Source organism: Peromyscus leucopus, chromosome 5 (genome assembly GCF_004664715.2).
Source record: "Peromyscus leucopus breed LL Stock chromosome 5, UCI_PerLeu_2.1, whole genome shotgun sequence".
NCBI lineage: Eukaryota > Metazoa > Chordata > Mammalia > Rodentia > Cricetidae > Peromyscus > Peromyscus leucopus.
Window position 1 is genome coordinate 107,028,702 of NC_051067.1, and position 16,052 is coordinate 107,044,753.

Genomic DNA, 16,052 nt, shown 5'->3' on the forward strand with positions numbered 1-16,052 from the left:
CTGGGTTCGGTCCTCAGCTCCGGGGTGGGGAGGTGGGGGGGGGGGAGAAAAAAAAGACTCGTCAGCTGGCAAGATGGCTCAGAAGTTAAGAGCCCTGGCTGCTCTTGCAGAGGACTGGGTTCAGTTCTCAGCACCTATATGGCAGCTCACATTGCCTGTTAACTCCAGCTTCTGGAGATCTGACACCCTCTTCTAAACCTCCCTGAGCACCTGCACACTGTGCACAAACCTACACATATACAAGTAATAAAAATAAAATAAAAACCTTTAAAAAAAATAACGAGACTTACAAACACACAGTCCTTTCTATATGTCAAGAACTGCCTTAAAGGCTTTGCTTATAACCACACATATGTGTGCATGGACTGAGAAGTGGTTATAAATGAGACTCTGGCCTCTGTGAACTGTATGTGGCCTGGAGGCCAGAGGAAAACGATGCTGGAACTAAAGAGGAGTCTCGGAGATGGAAGAGGTGGGCAAGCTAGATATAGTTAGTGCTTGCTAGTCTGGCAAGAAGCCAAGAAGGCAAGGACGATCTCAAAACAGCAAGGAAGCTTCAGGAGCAGTTGTAAGTTAACAGGCTAAGTTTATCAGGTGGTATAGCTTCCCTGCCCTAGATTGGGGGGATGGTGGGTCGGGCAGCTAGTAGTTTGGAGGCCAGTTAGCAAGGAAGATTTGGGTGGTTCCCTCTTCTCTGCTGCCGGGACTGCTCACTGACATTCCCCCACCCCCACTTCCTTTTATACAATTTGTCAAGTCTACTAGCTGTCCTAGGGTTGCTTTCGTCTTCTTTGCTAATGGTGCATTTGCTGACGGTCCCCGAAGTTTTACGTTCAGATCTGCAGACAGGAATTGCACCAGATACCCTGGGAGGGCGCGAGACGGAAGCGGAAGCAGCGGTGATAGCTCCGGTGGCCCGGCGACTATGAACGGAAGCGGAAGTGGCGCCGCCGCCGGCCTGGCCTGGCCTGGCTGAGGGGAGGCGGGCGGGCGGGCGGGCGCGATGGCGGAGGCCGGGCCACAGGCGCCACCGCCCCCGGGTACTCCAAGCAGGCACGAGAAGAGTCTGGGACTTCTCACCACCAAGTTCGTGTCGCTTCTGCAGGAAGCCAAGGACGGCGTGCTTGACCTCAAGCTGGTGCGGCCCGGGCGGAGGGGGCGACAGGGGAGATGCTGGCCCAGGCCTGGACCAGTAGCGGGAACCACGGGGGCTGCCCCGCCAGGTCCCCCAACAGCCGGCCGCCATCCGTGTGCTTCCTCACCCGGGAGAGGCGGGAGGCTCTTTTCATTCACGCCGGCCATGGAGCGTCAGCTCTGAGTCGGGGCTGCAGGTGCCGGCCCTCGTGGCCCTCCGTGGCCAGCCCAGGGAAACGAGCATCAGAATAGCAGGACTCAACTAAGCCAGGACGTTTCCCAGCACGCTGCTGGAATGACTGGAAGGAACTCCAGGGGAGGGACGCAAGACTACCCCCATTCCAGACTAAAGGTATCGGGGTACTCACTTAAGGGTGGGACTAGCATTCTCCATTCTCTTGTACTTACCAGGCAGCCGACACTCTAGCTGTGCGCCAGAAGCGGCGGATTTACGACATCACCAACGTGTTGGAAGGTATTGGTCTGATCGAGAAAAAATCCAAGAACAGCATCCAGTGGAAGTGAGTAGGGATGGACGTTAGAGAGGGCAGAAGTGTGGGGTGTGGGGTGATGGTTGTAGGGGAGAGCAGAGGTATGGGACCCAGAGTTCTCAGCAGTCCCTCTCAGTCTCTCATTCCTCCGGTTCAGGGGTGTGGGGCCAGGTTGCAATACCCGGGAAATTGCCGACAAGCTGATTGAACTCAAGGCAGAGATCGAGGAGCTGCAGCAACGAGAGCAAGAACTTGACCAGCACAAGGTGTGGGTGCAACAGAGCATCCGGAATGTCACAGAGGACGTCCAGAACAGATGATATCCTCTGGCCGTCCCTGCTCTGGGGAGTGGGCAAGGGGTCCTCAGCTGGTTTTGCTCTATGGAGCTTTGGGCCCTGTCGCTCTTGGGAGAATGATCCTGCAGCCCCTGGTCAGATTCAGACTTGAGGCTTCCCTTCTCTTCCAATCTTAGCCCATGATCCTTACCCACTTGGACCCCAGGTTCCAGAACAGCCTCTGAGGGCTTGTTGTGTGTCAGACATCTGCTAAAACACTGGGTCTTCTGTGGTCTGCCATCTGGCACAATAAGAAAAGCATCAGCTGTTCTCCTTAACCCTCACACCTTGGCCTACGTGACTCATGAAGACATCTGCAGATGCTTTGCTGGTGAGCAGAGCCTGGGGAGGGGGAGATGGAGGTGGGACTGAGCTAAGCTACAGAGACCTGAGCATCAGGTTCAGTGCTCAAGGAGGAGTTCCATCTCCTAAAAGGGCTCCTGATGCCCGCTTAAAGAGAAACCAGGCAGAGTCTCAGTATAAAAGTCACTGGAACTCTGTTGAGACCAACAGTACTGAGGGTACAAGGGTCCCAGTGTGTCCCTGGGTTTGGTTCTTAGATATGATAGAGGAAAAGGGAGACTGTGTATGTTTGTGCACAGTCTTTCACACTTGTATTCCCAGGGTGGGGTGGGATCAGTGGTGTCCATTTCTAATCTGTAGCTAGTGTATGTAGGAACTGTTCATGCTATTCCATCTTGTATCTTGGTCTTGGGAAAACTTAGATCTGTTTCTAGGGATCAGTGTCATTTGAGGAGTGAGGTGCTACCTGTGGCCAGTGACCTCACTCCAGAATGTGATTATACTTTAATCCTAGCACTGGGAGGCAGGGGAAGGGAGATGTCTGAGTTTGAAGTCAGCCTGGGATACACTGCAAGTTCCAGGACAGCCAGAGCTGTTACACAAAGAAACCCTGTCTTGAAAAAAACAAACAAAAAAGACTCAAAAGGAAGAAAAAAAGTGTGTTTGTACTAGATTTTCTGGTTACTGAGCATAAGTTTTTGGGGAGAAAAGAGTTTTAGCTTTACCTAGCACTCTGGTATGGTAGAGGCTTAATATTCAGTCTCTTAGAGACTGGTCTCTTGTCCTGCTCCAGTGAACAGACCCTTCCTGTCCTAGCTCATAATGAGCTCACAGGCCCTGACGCATTCTCCCTGTCATTCTAGGAGACACCCTCCTTGCCATCCGGGCCCCATCGGGCACCAGTCTAGAGGTGCCCATCCCAGAGGTAGGTGCTCATCCCTGAAAGGCGGTGTCAACCGAGGGCGGATACTGGCTGTGGAGCTTGATAAGTTCTGGGTGGGGTAGGTAGGGGGAGGCCTGGAGTTTGGGGTTATCTGGGTGGACTGGCAGCCGAGGAGTGGGATGACAGTCTGGCTCTCATCCAAAGTCAGGCGGGAGCCTTGCCTGCTCTCAATTCTACTTTGCACCCACCTCCAGGGTCTCAATGGTCAGAAGAAGTACCAGATTCACTTGAAGAGCATGAGTGGCCCCATCGAGGTGCTGCTCGTGAACAAGGAGGCATGGAGTTCACCCCCTGTGGCTGTGCCTGTACCTCCCCCTGAGGATCTGCTCCAGAGTCCACCTGCTGTTTCTACCCCTCCACCTCTGCCCAAGCCTGCCTTAGCTCAACCCCAAGAAACCTCTCGTCCATGCAGTCCCCAGCTAACTGTCCCCGCTCCCGTCCTTGGCAGCACTGAAGTCTCAGGGGTGGCAGGCCAGACAGCTGAGATTGCAGGTGAGACACTCCGGTAAGATGGGATGGGTTGTTTCCTGAAGCCCACACGAAGGTGCCTGTGTTAGGGAGTACTGTACTAAGAATTGGCAAAGGCTGCTGGGTCCCTGCCTAGCTTTCCTTGGTGTCGCAGTGAATGTGGCCTTTTACATTATGTTTTTCCTTTATTTATTTGTAAGGGGGCGGCATGCCACAACATTCATGTGGAGGTCAGAAGAGGTCAGATGGCAACTTGAAGAGATTAGTTCTCTCTCTCTTTTTTTTCTGGTTTTTCGAGACAGGGTTTCTCTGTGTAGTTTTGGAGCCTGTCCTGGAACTCGCTTTGTAGACCAGGCTGGCCTCGGACTCACAGAGATCTACCACCTGGCCTTTTTTTTTTTTTTTTAAAGTTTTATTTATTACATAATTACATAGTGTTCTGCCTGCGTGTATGCCTGCAGGCCAGAAGAGGGCACCAGATCTCACTATAGATGGTTGTGAGCCACCATGCTGGGAACTGAACTCAGGACCTCAGCCAGTGCTCTCAACCTCTGAGCCATCTCTCCAGCTCCGTTCTCTCCTTTAATATGGGTTCTGGGGATCGAACTCAGATCATCAGGTTTGGCCACAAGTGTCTTTACTCATTGGCCATCTCACTTGCCATGAATATGCCTTTTCTAACAAGGAAGCTTTGACTGTACGGAGCATTAGTAGGGAAGTTTATCCAAATTGGACAGTATTTAATGGATCCTGGCAACCCCAGAGTCTCCCTCCTCCAGGACTTGTGCTCCATCTTCAGTGATCTTTTCTAGATTGCTCCTTGGTAACTGGTGGTGGCTAATTCTCCTTGGGCTTGGGTACCAGCATGTGGTTGTCCTGGCCAAGTTCTAGGATCCATTTCCTGACTCCATGTGATTGGGTTTGGGGATGTGGTTGCAGTGAGTGGTGGCCCTGGAACTGAAAACAAGGATGGTGGTGAGCTCAGCTCACTCCCGCTGGGCCTGACAGCACTGGACACTCGGCCTCTGCAGTCTTCTGCCCTCCTGGACAGCAGCAGCAGCAGCAGCAGTAGCAGTAGCAGCAGCAGCAGTAGCAGCAGTTCATCTGGACCCAACCCTTCTACCTCCTTTGAGCCCATCAAGGCAGACCCCACAGGTGGTGAGTGCTTACTGAGTGGTGGGGGCCAGCAGGGAAAGCCAGCCCAATGCTTTGTCAAGCACATAGCTGGAAAGTGCTTTCCTGCTAGCCCTGTTCTCTGCAGCCAGGCAAGGGTGTCTAGTCTCAGGGTCAGTGCTGGTGCCTTTTGCCCCCTATCTGCCACCATTTGGAACATCACAGAGCCTCACTTGTTACTCTTTGTACTTACCTTACCATTCTTGTTTCCTTTCTTTGTCTAGATGCCTTTAAAAAGTAATCCATGTTCACACACACACACACACACACACACACACACACACACACACACACACCACCCCTCCCCGCTGTAGCTCTTGGTGCAGCCCCTAGCCCAACAGGTTTCTGAAGTTAGGTATAGGTCTGGTACTTTCTTGGTCCCCACTGAAGTTCTTTCCTCGTTTGTCTTTACTCTCAGCTCTTGGCTTAAATGTTGGTGCTTCCCATATCATACCTGGGGAGAGCCTCAGCTCTAGGGATAATGGGCTTCAGCCTCTACGTAGTCTAGGTGTTTCACCCAGCCTCCACATCTCTGTCTGACATCCATCTTCTGTTTCCCTGGTGGACACCTCATTGCTGCATGTCTTCAACTGAACTTGTCCACCCTGCTCCCAGTTTGACTTTCGACTCTATCACTGGCCCTCGTCACCGGGCTGGAGGCACCTCTGTCACCTCAGTTCTTGATCCCTCTGCTGCCCACCTTATACCAGCCAAGTAGATTCTGTGAAGCATCTCTTCTCATCCCTCTTTCGTTCTCAGCACTCCAGATAACTCTGAGCATCTTAATTATTCTAGATTTATAGTCATCTTTTCCTTTAAAGCTTTTTTATTTTTGTAATTTCATACATGTATACAATGTGTTTTTTTTTATTGTTGTCTTTTTGAGACAGGTTGCCTATGTAGCCATGGCTGTCCTGGAACTTGCTATGTAGACCAGGCTGGCCTCTGCCTCCTAAATGCTGGGATTAAAGGTGTGTGCCACCATACCCAGCTCTATATATTTTGATCTTTACAACCCAGATCTCCCCTTCACCCTCCTAGTACTTTTCTTCCATCTTCATCTTTTTTTGTTTGTTTGTTTCTCCATACAGGATTTCTCTGTGTAGCTTTGGCACCTTTCCTGGAACTCACTCTGTAGCCTAGGCTGGCCTCAAACTCACAGAGATCCGCCTGCCTCTGCCTCCTGAGTGCTGGGATTAAAGGCGTGCGCCTTACTACATGCAAGCACAGATCCAAAGAAAAATGACTTTCCCTATCCCAGCTAGTTGGCTGGCTTGGTCTTCTGTAGGTAACCATAGCTGCTTGTGAATTCATGAGTATACCCAAAAGACAACATTTCACAACACTCTTCCCCAACCTATGGCTTGTACAATTTTTTTTTATTTTTATTTATTTATATATATATATATATATTTGGCTTAATACGTTCTTTCCATACCCTCTTCAGCACTGTTCCCTGAGCCTTAGGCTGAGCACTCAACTTATTCTCAGCACTTTGATCAGCTATGAATTTCTGCATTGACTACTGCTGCCTATTTTCTCTGATCAACATATAAACGTAAAATTTATGGCTGGGCGGTGGCACGCCTTTAGTCCCAGCACTCGGGAGGCAGGGGCAGGCAGATCTCTGTGAGTTCGAGGCCAGCCTGGGCTACCAAGTGAGTTCTAGGAAAGGTGCAAAGCTACACAGAGAAACCCTGTCTCAAAACACCAAAAAAAAAAAAAAAAAAAAAAGGCTGATCCATTAGTCCCAGCACTCAGAAGGCAGAGGCAGGCAGATCTCTGTGAGTTCAAGGCCTACCTGGTCTACAAAGCAAGTTCCAGGAAAGGCACAAAGCTACACAGAGAAACCCTGTCTCGAAAAACCGGGGGAAAAAAAAAATAAAAAATTGAGATGGTTTGATGGTATACCTATTTAGCAAAGCAATAGAAGTAAGTTCCTCCCCTGGGGTCTATGATCTCCTCAGCCATGGGTCTTTGGCAAGATTTACAGTCCTCAAATCTAAGCAAAAGGATCTTGGTTACCCTTGTACCGGTTATGCCACTATTGCCTGGTAGGTTGGTATTACCAATGGAATGACCTTTCTGCAATGCAATCCTGACTGGAATTTCTCAGTTTGTAAATATGGCTAGGGATACTGCTCAGTGGTAGAATGCCTGCTAAGCATGTGTGGAGACGTGTTCAATCACCAGAAACAAAAAGTCCTGGGGGATGGAGAAATTGTGCATATGCACTGTTCCATGAAATTGGTTCTTTTTATCCTCCGTAACGTGGGCTCCAGGAATTGGAGTTAGGATGTCAGGCTTTAAGACATCCTACTGAGTTACCTCACTGGCCTCCCAAAATCTGAACTTTTAGAAATTACTGTATGCTGGGCAGTGGTGGCACACACCTTTAAGTCTAGCACTCGGGAGGTAGAGGCAGGTGGATCTCTGTGAGCTTGAGGACAGCCTGGTCTACAAAGCAAGTTCTAGGACAGCCAGGACTATAGAGAGAAACCCTGTCTCAAAAAAACAAAAATGTGTATGTGAATGGAACTGAAATTACAGGTGGTTGTGAGCTGCCTGGTGTGGGTTCCAAACTCAGGTCCTCTGAAGAGCAGGAAACACTCTTAACACTAAGCCATCTCTCCAGCCTTAAATCTGAACTTCTGAGCCCTGCATGTAACACCCCATCATGGTCTGCTTCCCACGTGTGTCCTAATCAGAGGTTTGTAGTAGGTTCATCACACTAGCCAAAGGCCAGAGTAGGTGCCCAGGAAGGGCTGGGGTGGACGGGACATCTTCTGTCAGAGAAGGTGTGCACTCCCAGCTCGGAAAGGGATTGGAGTTTTGCAGTGTCTCTAAGTTGGAATGGCTATACTTGTCACCTGCTGTGGGCCTTTGGTAGCCTTGGCTCAGCACTGAGGAATTTAGGTCAGCAGACAAGACACCTATACCTCAGGTAGGGCCAACATTTCCTCAGCTCTGTGGAGCCCTGAAAGGTGGACTATAGTGGGACCCAGCTAAACCTCCTTTGAGCTTAGCTTTCTTCTCTTTCAGTTCTGGATCTCCCCAAAGAGCTGTCAGAAATCTTCGACCCCACACGAGGTAGGCTGTGTTCCTCCTTTGGAATGGATGTAGGGAGTAAGGAACATAATTTTTTAGTTCCCTTCTAAGGATCATGTTGTGCTGGGTATCCCAGAAAAAGGGTGAGGCTTCTAATGGCTGTGCATGAGTCTTTTTTATGGGCTTTGGTGGGTGGAGAGGTGAGAGTCAGAATCTGAGTAAATTGTGTTCATTCCCAGAGTGCATGAGCTCTGAGCTGCTGGAGGAACTGATGTCTTCAGAAGGTAAGTAGCCCAGGAAGATGGGGAGAGCTTTGAAAAGGGGGTGGGTGGCTGCTGGGGGTTTTGGCCTAAGACAGCCTAATGCTCTCTGCAGTGTTTGCCCCCCTCCTCCGACTTTCTCCACCCCCTGGAGACCACGATTACATCTACAACCTGGACGAGAGTGAAGGTGTCTGTGATCTCTTTGATGTTCCTGTTCTCAACCTCTGACCACAGGGGCATGTCCTGTGCAGCTGCAACCCACACTGTTTGGGCTGGGAGCCAACTAGGGATTGCCCCCAACCCCCACCCCCAGCTTGAGAGCCCCTGACTCTTGGCTTACTCAGCCTTCCCCAGTTGCTCAGTTCTGGCCATGCTACCCTGTCTTGCACTGACACTTGTACTGTGCTAGCAGAGCGGGGGAGAGAGCTTAGCCCTCTCTATGTGGAGCCCAAAGTGTTTGCCTTTTCTCTTCTGAAGCCTTCCCCAGCCAGGCCCAGCTGCCACCCAGTGGCACAGCTGTCCTGCTCCTACCAGCCACTCTTCTCCTAAGGAGGGAAAGGGGTGAAGCTGGGTAGTTGCTAACCACCCTAACTTCCTTTCCCACCTGCTCACCCTGCAGCTTCTGGACTTCTCATGTGCCCCCTTTCTGCCATGCCCTGAGACCTGGAACTTGGGGATGGCCATGGTGGAGAGGGTTAATAAGAAGGAATTGATGTGTCTAGCTAGGAATCTGGGTGGGCTGGTCCCTGAAGAGTGGCCCACCCTCCTGATACCCCATACTCACTCCCTTCACTTCCGTTTATTCACTTACCCTCATTTAGAGCCATTTGCAGAGATTTAGAAAGATTTACAGTAACGAATGGATTCCTATATAAAGATTATTTTTATACTTTTTTCAGCAAAAGGAAATTGTAATATTTGTACAGCATCCAAGTGAATAAAGACATGCCTAAGGCTATCTCTGATCTGTTTCTTTGGGGCCCTTCCCTGGGACTGCTGGGTTGTTGCAACTGGGTGGGTCACCTTACTGGAATGGGAGGTGTGGCCGCTGTGTAGGATGCCTGCCCTCCCAGTCTTCACCGGCTGCACCTTGGCTTGGGGCGGGGCCAGGCCTTCTCAGTGGGGCGGAACGGGTCAGGGCAGGCTGGGTCCTACCCTCCTACCCCTGAGATTAACCCGGAACTAACAAGCTCCTTTAGGAAGGCCTTGGAGCCAGATTGAGTGGTAACCTGAACTGTGAGTGCAGGCCACTGGAGCCAGGCTTTAGACAGAGGAGGACCCAGCCCCAGACGAGGTACACCCTCGGCGGGAGGTGGCACAGTTGTGCAAAGTGCCGACGGCCACAGCGGCAGGACTATGGCGCCCCCAAGGAACGTGGTGAAGATCGCCGTTCAGAAGTCTGACGCCATCCCACAGCTTATCCAGCTAGACCAGGTCAACGGGACTGTCCGAACTCCCCCTCCCACTTCTGGATCGTTCCTCTTCCCTCGGGCTAGCCCAACCCACCCCTCTTAGGAGTCCCTCATCCCAACTCCTTACTAGCGCCTTGAGTGACAACTCCACTTGCAGGCAAAGCCCCTGGCCACTGTGCTGAAGGAGGTGTGTGATGTGTAAGTAGGAATGGGCAAAAGCGGGAGAAGGGCAGGGACGGGTGGGAGAGGTGACCCTGGACTTCCCTCGCTGAGCTTCCTGTCCCACAGGTGGAACGTGACTGACTCCGAGCGCTATGCCCTGAAGTTTGCTGATGGGCACAAGAGATACATCACAGAGAATGTGAGCCCCCTCCCAGCCCCACACCGCACAGGGTCCCTCTAACCCACCTGGCTTTAATTCAATATGTTTATTCTCCCTGCTCTGAATGTGAGTTCTTTTACTGACCCCCCTCCCCGCCCCCACAACAGATGATCCGGTTGACCATTCCCCAGAGCCCTCTTTAACTTTGCTCCTTTCTGCTCTTTCCTCCAGAACCGCACGGAGATCAAGAATGGAAGCATCCTGTGCCTCAGCACTGCCCCAGTAATGCCCCTTTCAGCCCTCTCCTCCCCCTCTGCTGGGTCCCTTCGCTGCGTGCCTAGTGGCTTCTGCCTCGGGTCTGGAGGCCCCAGCTACTTAGTGCTCCACCTAGTGGACACCCAGGCCATCACACTTGCAGTTCCAGTAACATTCTAGTCTAACCACTTCATCTCTTTACTGCTCCTGCTAGGACCTGGAGGCCCAGCAGCTGCTGGGTGGGTTGCAGAGCACAAGTCGTGAAGGGTGCTACCAAGCCCTGAGAAACCTGGTCCCGCTGGCCTCAGACATGACCTTTGCCCAGGAGGTCATCAGCCGTGATGGGCTTCAGAGACTAAGCGCCATCATTGAAAATGGGGATGAGTGAGCACAGGGCCGTCTGTGGTGGGCTGGGTGACATAGCGGGGCTTGGGAATCGTGGTCTGATCCTCCTCATCCCCAGGTGTTCTCTGTAGCCTAGGGGAGATGCTGGCCCTTGGTCTAAGGGCTTTCTTGGAGCTCATGGAACACGGCGTGGTGTCCTGGGAGACACTCAGCATCCCCTTTGTCAGGAAGGTGTGTGTTCTCTTCCAGGGGCAGTGGAGCAGTGCCCGCATCTAGCCCTCCCTCGTGGAATGGTAATGACGCCCTCTACCCCTTGCAGGTGGTATCTTATGTGAACATGAACCTGATGGATGCCTCTGTGCAACCCTTAGCTCTCAGGCTGCTGGAGAGTGTGACTTTGAGCAGCCCCGCCCTGGGCCAGCTGGTGAAGAGTGAGGTGCCGCTGGACAGGCTGCTGGTGCACCTGCAGGTGTAAGCAGCCTCTAGGGTACAGTGTGAATGGGGAAGTGCAGAACTGGCCTCCTGACGTCCAACTGAGCCTGTTCCTCCTCTTGCCATAGAATGAACCAGCAGCTGCAAACCAAGGCTATGGCATTGCTGACAGCCATGCTGCAGGGGGCCAGCCCTGCTGAACGGAAGGTGAGTGTTCCGTCCGGGGTGACCGAATGAAGAACAGCAGTGGGTGGGTGCTGTGTTCCAGCTAAGAGCAAAATCATCTGAACCCCTTCTCGCCTACTGCAGCATATGCTTGACTACCTATGGCAGAGGAATCTTCGCCAGTTCATCTACAAGGTAGGATGGACCAGGCCAGGGAGACCCGCTCCCCAGTCCTCCTTTCCCAGGGAGTCTGATTCAAGCCTGGTTGTTTTCCAGAATATCATCCACAGTGCAGCACCCATGGGCGATGAGATGGCTCACCACTTGTATGTGCTGCAGGCTCTTACACTGGGGTTGCTGGAGCCAAGGATGCGGACACCACTTGACCCCTACAGCCAGGTGCACAGCGGTACAAAGGCTGGAGGGTCACCTGGAATTCTGTTTTGAATCTATGATCTTGACATGGTCCTCCCCGCTGACTTCAGGAGCAGCGGGAGCAGCTGCAGGCCCTGCGCCAGGCAGCCTTTGAACCAGAGGGGGAGCCCTCGGGCACAGGACTGAGTGCTGACCGCCGCCGTTCTCTTTGTGTCCGAGAGTTCCGAAAGCTAGGCTTCTCTGTGAGTGGGCCCTACCTTAGTTCCCACCCGAGCCTCCACCCAGGCTACAGTTCCTCTAGGACTGTGGCCCTTCCTGAGCTGCCTGTGCTCCCCTCTCTAGAACAGCAATCCAGCCCAGGACCTGGAGCGTGTGCCCCCAGGCCTGCTGGCCCTGGACAACATGCTCTACTTCTCCAGGCATGCGCCCAGTGCATACAGTCGGGTTAGTAACAGACTGGGGCAAGCGGGGATGGCAGCAGCAGCTCAACTTCTTCAGGGTCTCCCTGGAGTCCTGTTGCCATCCTCTATTCCCACTGCCTTAGTTCGTGCTGGAGAACAGTAGCCGAGAGGACAAGCATGAGTGCCCCTTTGCCCAGAGCAGCATCCAGCTGACAGTGTTGCTGTGTGAGCTGCTCCATGTTGGGGAGCCTTGTGAGTTGAGCTAGATCCAGTGTACTTGGGGGCAGGGGACGGAAGGGCAGAGAGGGCCAGGGGCTGTAGACACTTTCTCCCTGAGCCCCTCCTGCCCCCCCGCTCCAGGCTCCGAGACAGCCCAGGACTTCTCACCCATGTTCTTCAGCCAAGACCATAGTTTCCATGAGCTCTTCTGTGTGGCTATCCAGCTGCTGAATAAGACCTGGAAGGAAATGCGGGCAACACGGGAGGATTTTGACAAGGTGGGTGGGGTGGAAGCAGCAAGGCCAGGGGCCATTTCTGGAAAGGGGTCCTGAACACAGGTCCTACACTGAGTTTCGGTGGTCCTAGGTAATGCAGGTGGTTCGGGAGCAGCTAGCCCGGACGCTGGCTCTGAAGCCCACCTCCCTGGAGCTCTTCCGAACCAAAGTGAATGCTCTCACCTATGGGGAAGTGCTGAGGCTGCGGCAGACAGAGCGGCTGCACCAGGAGGGCACTCTGGCCCCTCCTATACTGTGAGTTGGTAGGGTTCCGGTCTCAGTCCCCACCTCCCCAGTGCCCTGTGGACCATGCTCCGGGTCAACCCTGCTTAATGACTCCCACTCTCCATCCAGGGAGTTGCGGGAGAAGTTGAAGCCAGAGCTCATGGGCCTGATCCGCCAGCAGCGTTTGCTCCGACTCTGTGAGGGGATGCTCTTCCGCAAGATCAGCAGCCGGAGACGCCAGGGTCTCTGAATGGGCACTAGGTGTTGTGGGGGGGGGGGTCTTAGGGTTTAGGGCCCCTCTCATCATCACTGCTCTCTTCCCCTTTCGGCAGACAAGCTGTGGTTCTGCTGTTTATCCCCCAACCACAAAGTGCTGCAGTACGGGGATGTGGAAGAGGGTGCCAACCCACCCACCCTAGAGAGTCTACCTGAGCAGCGTGAGGAGGGCAGGGCTGGGCCCCTACACCTGTTCTCCCTATCCCCAGATGCCCCATACCTTGGGTCAGCCTTGGGCCACAGTGGTCAGCCAAATCTTCTCTCTACAGTCCCTGTGGCAGACATCAGGGCACTCCTAATGGGCAAGGACTGCCCCCATGTCCGGGAGAAGGGTTCTGGGAAGCAGAACAAGGTGACTGCGGTAGGGCCAGAGGCTTCGCCCCTCCTATTCCTGTCTGCCTGTTCCTGTTCCCTACTCAGTGTTCTTGCTCCCACTTTCCTAGGACCTCTATGAGTTGGCTTTCTCCATCAGCTATGACCATGGGGAGGAAGAAGCATACCTCAACTTCATTGCCCCTTCCAAACGGGATGTAAGTTTCTGGGCTGGGCTGTTGGGCAGATGGGCAGGGGGAACAGATAAGCAGACACTCAGAGTGGGCCCTGTCCATCCCTAGTTCTACCTGTGGACAGATGGGCTGAGTGCCCTGCTGGGCAGCACCATGGGCAGTGAGCAGACTCGGCTAGACCTGGAACAGCTGCTTACTATGGAGACCAAGTTGCGCTTGTTGGAACTGGAGAATGTGCCCATTCCCGAGCAGCCTCCCCCAGTACCCCCACCCCCTACCAACTTTAACTTCTGCTATGACTTCAGCATCACTGAGCCTTGACTGAAGTTGGCCATGGGCCACAACTGGTGCTGCTGTAGCAGCCACAAAGAGAGATGAAAAGAAAGCACAGACAACCTGACCAGCAGAGCCTCTAGCAGAAATAAAGTTGGCTTGGCTTATAGATACGTGTCAAATCGGCTCTGAACCTGTGGGCTAAGCCTGTTGATAAACATGGACATGTCTTCAAACGTAGAAAATGACGTAAGGGCACCAGGTAAGACCATACACTTGGACAGCTACTGCCTTTGGAAGGCTGGTGTTGGGTGGAGACAGGTAGGGACTATTGCCCTTCTTGAAATAAGTCCTTAGCATCGTCAGTTTTGGACATGAAGAGAGAGCTGACCTGTCATTTGAGGTAGCAGCCACAGAAGAGATTGGCATGTCAGCCAACTGCAAGAGAAGTAGCAGGGCTGGACACATTGCCCCAAATGGACACAGTCCTGGGCCTCAGCAACAGGGGTCTGTCTGGAAGCCGCACTTCAGAGGCTCCTGGTAATCTGCCCTCATTTCCCAACCTTGCTTGGCCCTGGCCCTTGTCCTCCATGGGATGCAGAGACCTTTGGTGAGAGAGAGAGGCATGAGGGAGAGATGCAAAGCTGTGGAGAAGGCTGTCAGCTCCAAAGGGGTAGATCTGCACAAGAGAATTACGAGCTAACTCATGATCATGTGTAAGGTGGTGATCTCAGGCAAGCAAGAGTCTGTGGGGGCAGAAGTGCTGAGACAAGGTGGGTCCAGCTGGAGGCAACAGTCACAAACTCCAAGCCCCTAAGACAAATAATTCAGCAATCCAGGGGCCCCACAAGGTAGGCTGAAAGCTACCACTATCCTGAGTAATTTCTATATACCATTCATTACTCCTCGAATACTGTGTTTAACATGCTAGTCATCAATGCTGTGCCTTAAAATTGATTAAATGGCATTTCCTTTGGAGAAAGTGCTAGCAAAACACTTGGCCCTGCAAAACAAAAAACAAAAAACCTGACTACACTTCCAATCTTCAGAGTGTCCATGATTGGACACAGAATGTCCATGATTGGACACAGAGCCTTGCTACTACACTTAGAACAGACTTTTGAGTTTAAGGTGGAAACGGGAGGGTAGGGGTCCTAGTTGCAGTTAGTGTCCCAATACAATCAATTCTCAGTATCTTCATTACTTGTCTATGCTACCACCATCCTGGCATAGCCCCCTAACTTCTGGCTTCTAGTCTTGTTCCTCTGATCATTTCAATAGCTGCCACTTCAACACTGCAAATTTAATGTGATTACATACTCGTACATATACCGTATGGTGGTTTGAATGAGAAATGACCCCCATAGGCTCATATATCAGAATGCTTGGCCCCAGTTAGTGGAATGATTGGGAAGGATTGGTAGCTGTACCCTTGGAGGAGGTATGCACTGGGAATGGGCTTTTGAGGCTTCAAAAACCCACACCAGGTACAGTCTAGTTCTCTCTTTGACTGCTGCCTATGGATCAGGATGCAAGCTCTTAGCTACTGTTCCCCACCATGATGGTCATGGACTAACCTCCTGCAACTGTAAGCAAGCCCCCAGTTAAATTCCTCCCTTTATAAGTGTCTTGGTCATAGTATCTCACCACAGCAACATAACAGTAACTAAGACACATCCTATATTGTCCAGTATCTCACTACTGTTCTATTACCATGGTTACCACAGTTGAGTACTGAGTTAAGCTAGTAAGTTGCACAGACATGTTTCAGTCCTTCCATTTGGTCTTCAAGGTTCCTGTTGTCAAGCCAGCATCCTCCCTGTATCCCATCAGGGCCTACACATACCCCTCCATACCAGAACCAGCTCCAGTCTGTCCATCTGACCTATATGCCCTCTTCTGCCATTTTCACTGCCTTCATGCCTTCCTTGACCTTCTAAATTCATTGCTGCCCTAGGTTCCTTGCCCCGGGTGCTAATTCTCTGTTCATACATGTCCTACATACCAGCCTATTCTGTCTATTGTCTTATTTGCCTCCCTATGGAGTGTGGTGATTGGGAGAACAATGGCACTTCTGAATTCCAACCTGAAGCACAGTGACTGCAGGTACTCAGCACTGGCTAGCTGCTTCTAGAACTAATAAACAGACAGACAAGGCATGGGGACACACAAGAGGATCACTGGATAGACTACCTCTGATCTGCTATTGAGAAGGCACTGGCATTGTTCAGAGGGTTTGGGCTATATGACCACTTAGGACCCTCCTACTCAGAGATGCTGTTTTATTTCTTACCCTACCCCAAGATGGTACAGGAATCTGCTAAACAGTTGTTCCCAAGTCTGGTTAGGACCAGTGCCTTTGCAGCAGGGCATGTCCAGAAGGGATGTGCTGGGAAACGCCTCCAAAATCTCC

The 16,052-nt window shown here is 52.1% G+C and overlaps 2 protein-coding genes across 3 annotated transcripts; both read left to right on the forward strand.

Annotated features, from left to right (window-relative positions):
- The first annotated feature begins 973 nt into the window (after nt 1–973).
- On the forward strand, nt 974–9,116 carry E2f4 (E2F transcription factor 4). Its single transcript, XM_028854252.2, has 10 exons — nt 974–1,138; nt 1,546–1,655; nt 1,783–1,944; nt 2,248–2,291; nt 3,127–3,188; nt 3,401–3,698; nt 4,614–4,832; nt 7,890–7,937; nt 8,135–8,179; nt 8,271–9,116. Exons 1-10 carry the CDS (start codon nt 1,004–1,006, stop codon nt 8,384–8,386), a joined length of 1,239 nt encoding a protein of 412 aa, XP_028710085.1. The 5' UTR covers nt 974–1,003; the 3' UTR covers nt 8,387–9,116.
- A 41-nt stretch (nt 9,117–9,157) lies between these two features.
- Nucleotides 9,158–13,808, forward strand: Elmo3 (engulfment and cell motility 3). 2 transcript variants are annotated; one of them, XM_028854244.2, is made up of 20 exons: nt 9,158–9,592; nt 9,728–9,768; nt 9,859–9,931; nt 10,124–10,174; nt 10,362–10,531; nt 10,624–10,723; nt 10,812–10,963; nt 11,053–11,131; nt 11,234–11,284; nt 11,366–11,488; nt 11,575–11,706; nt 11,807–11,908; nt 12,009–12,117; nt 12,226–12,362; nt 12,451–12,614; nt 12,714–12,826; nt 12,917–13,021; nt 13,130–13,212; nt 13,304–13,390; nt 13,475–13,808. In XM_028854244.2, exons 1-20 carry the CDS (start codon nt 9,515–9,517, stop codon nt 13,685–13,687), a joined length of 2,163 nt encoding a protein of 720 aa, XP_028710077.1. In that variant the 5' UTR covers nt 9,158–9,514; the 3' UTR covers nt 13,688–13,808. The 2 variants fall into 2 exon arrangements, with proteins under 2 accessions (XP_028710077.1, XP_037062103.1); XM_037206208.1 differs by lacking the exons at nt 9,158–9,592; nt 9,728–9,768; nt 9,859–9,931; nt 10,124–10,174 and having other exon boundaries at nt 10,444–10,531; nt 10,611–10,723.
- Nucleotides 13,809–16,052: the final 2,244 nt, after the last annotated feature.

Bases quoted from the DNA above. Each gene is read 5' to 3' on its own strand.
- E2f4 (XM_028854252.2), top strand. From the start codon at position 1,004: ATGGCGGAGGCCGGGCCACAGGCGCCACCGCCCCCGGGTACTCCAAGC. The intron at 1,139-1,545 runs GTGCGGCCCGGG...TGTACTTACCAG, and splicing joins GCGTGCTTGACCTCAAGCTG to GCAGCCGACACTCTAGCTGT. The intron at 3,699-4,613 runs GTGAGACACTCC...ATGTGGTTGCAG, and splicing joins CCAGACAGCTGAGATTGCAG to TGAGTGGTGGCCCTGGAACT.
- Elmo3 (XM_028854244.2), top strand. From the start codon at position 9,515: ATGGCGCCCCCAAGGAACGTGGTGAAGATCGCCGTTCAGAAGTCTGAC. The intron at 9,932-10,123 runs GTGAGCCCCCTC...TCTTTCCTCCAG, and splicing joins AGAGATACATCACAGAGAAT to AACCGCACGGAGATCAAGAA. The intron at 11,707-11,806 runs GTGAGTGGGCCC...TCCCCTCTCTAG, and splicing joins TCCGAAAGCTAGGCTTCTCT to AACAGCAATCCAGCCCAGGA.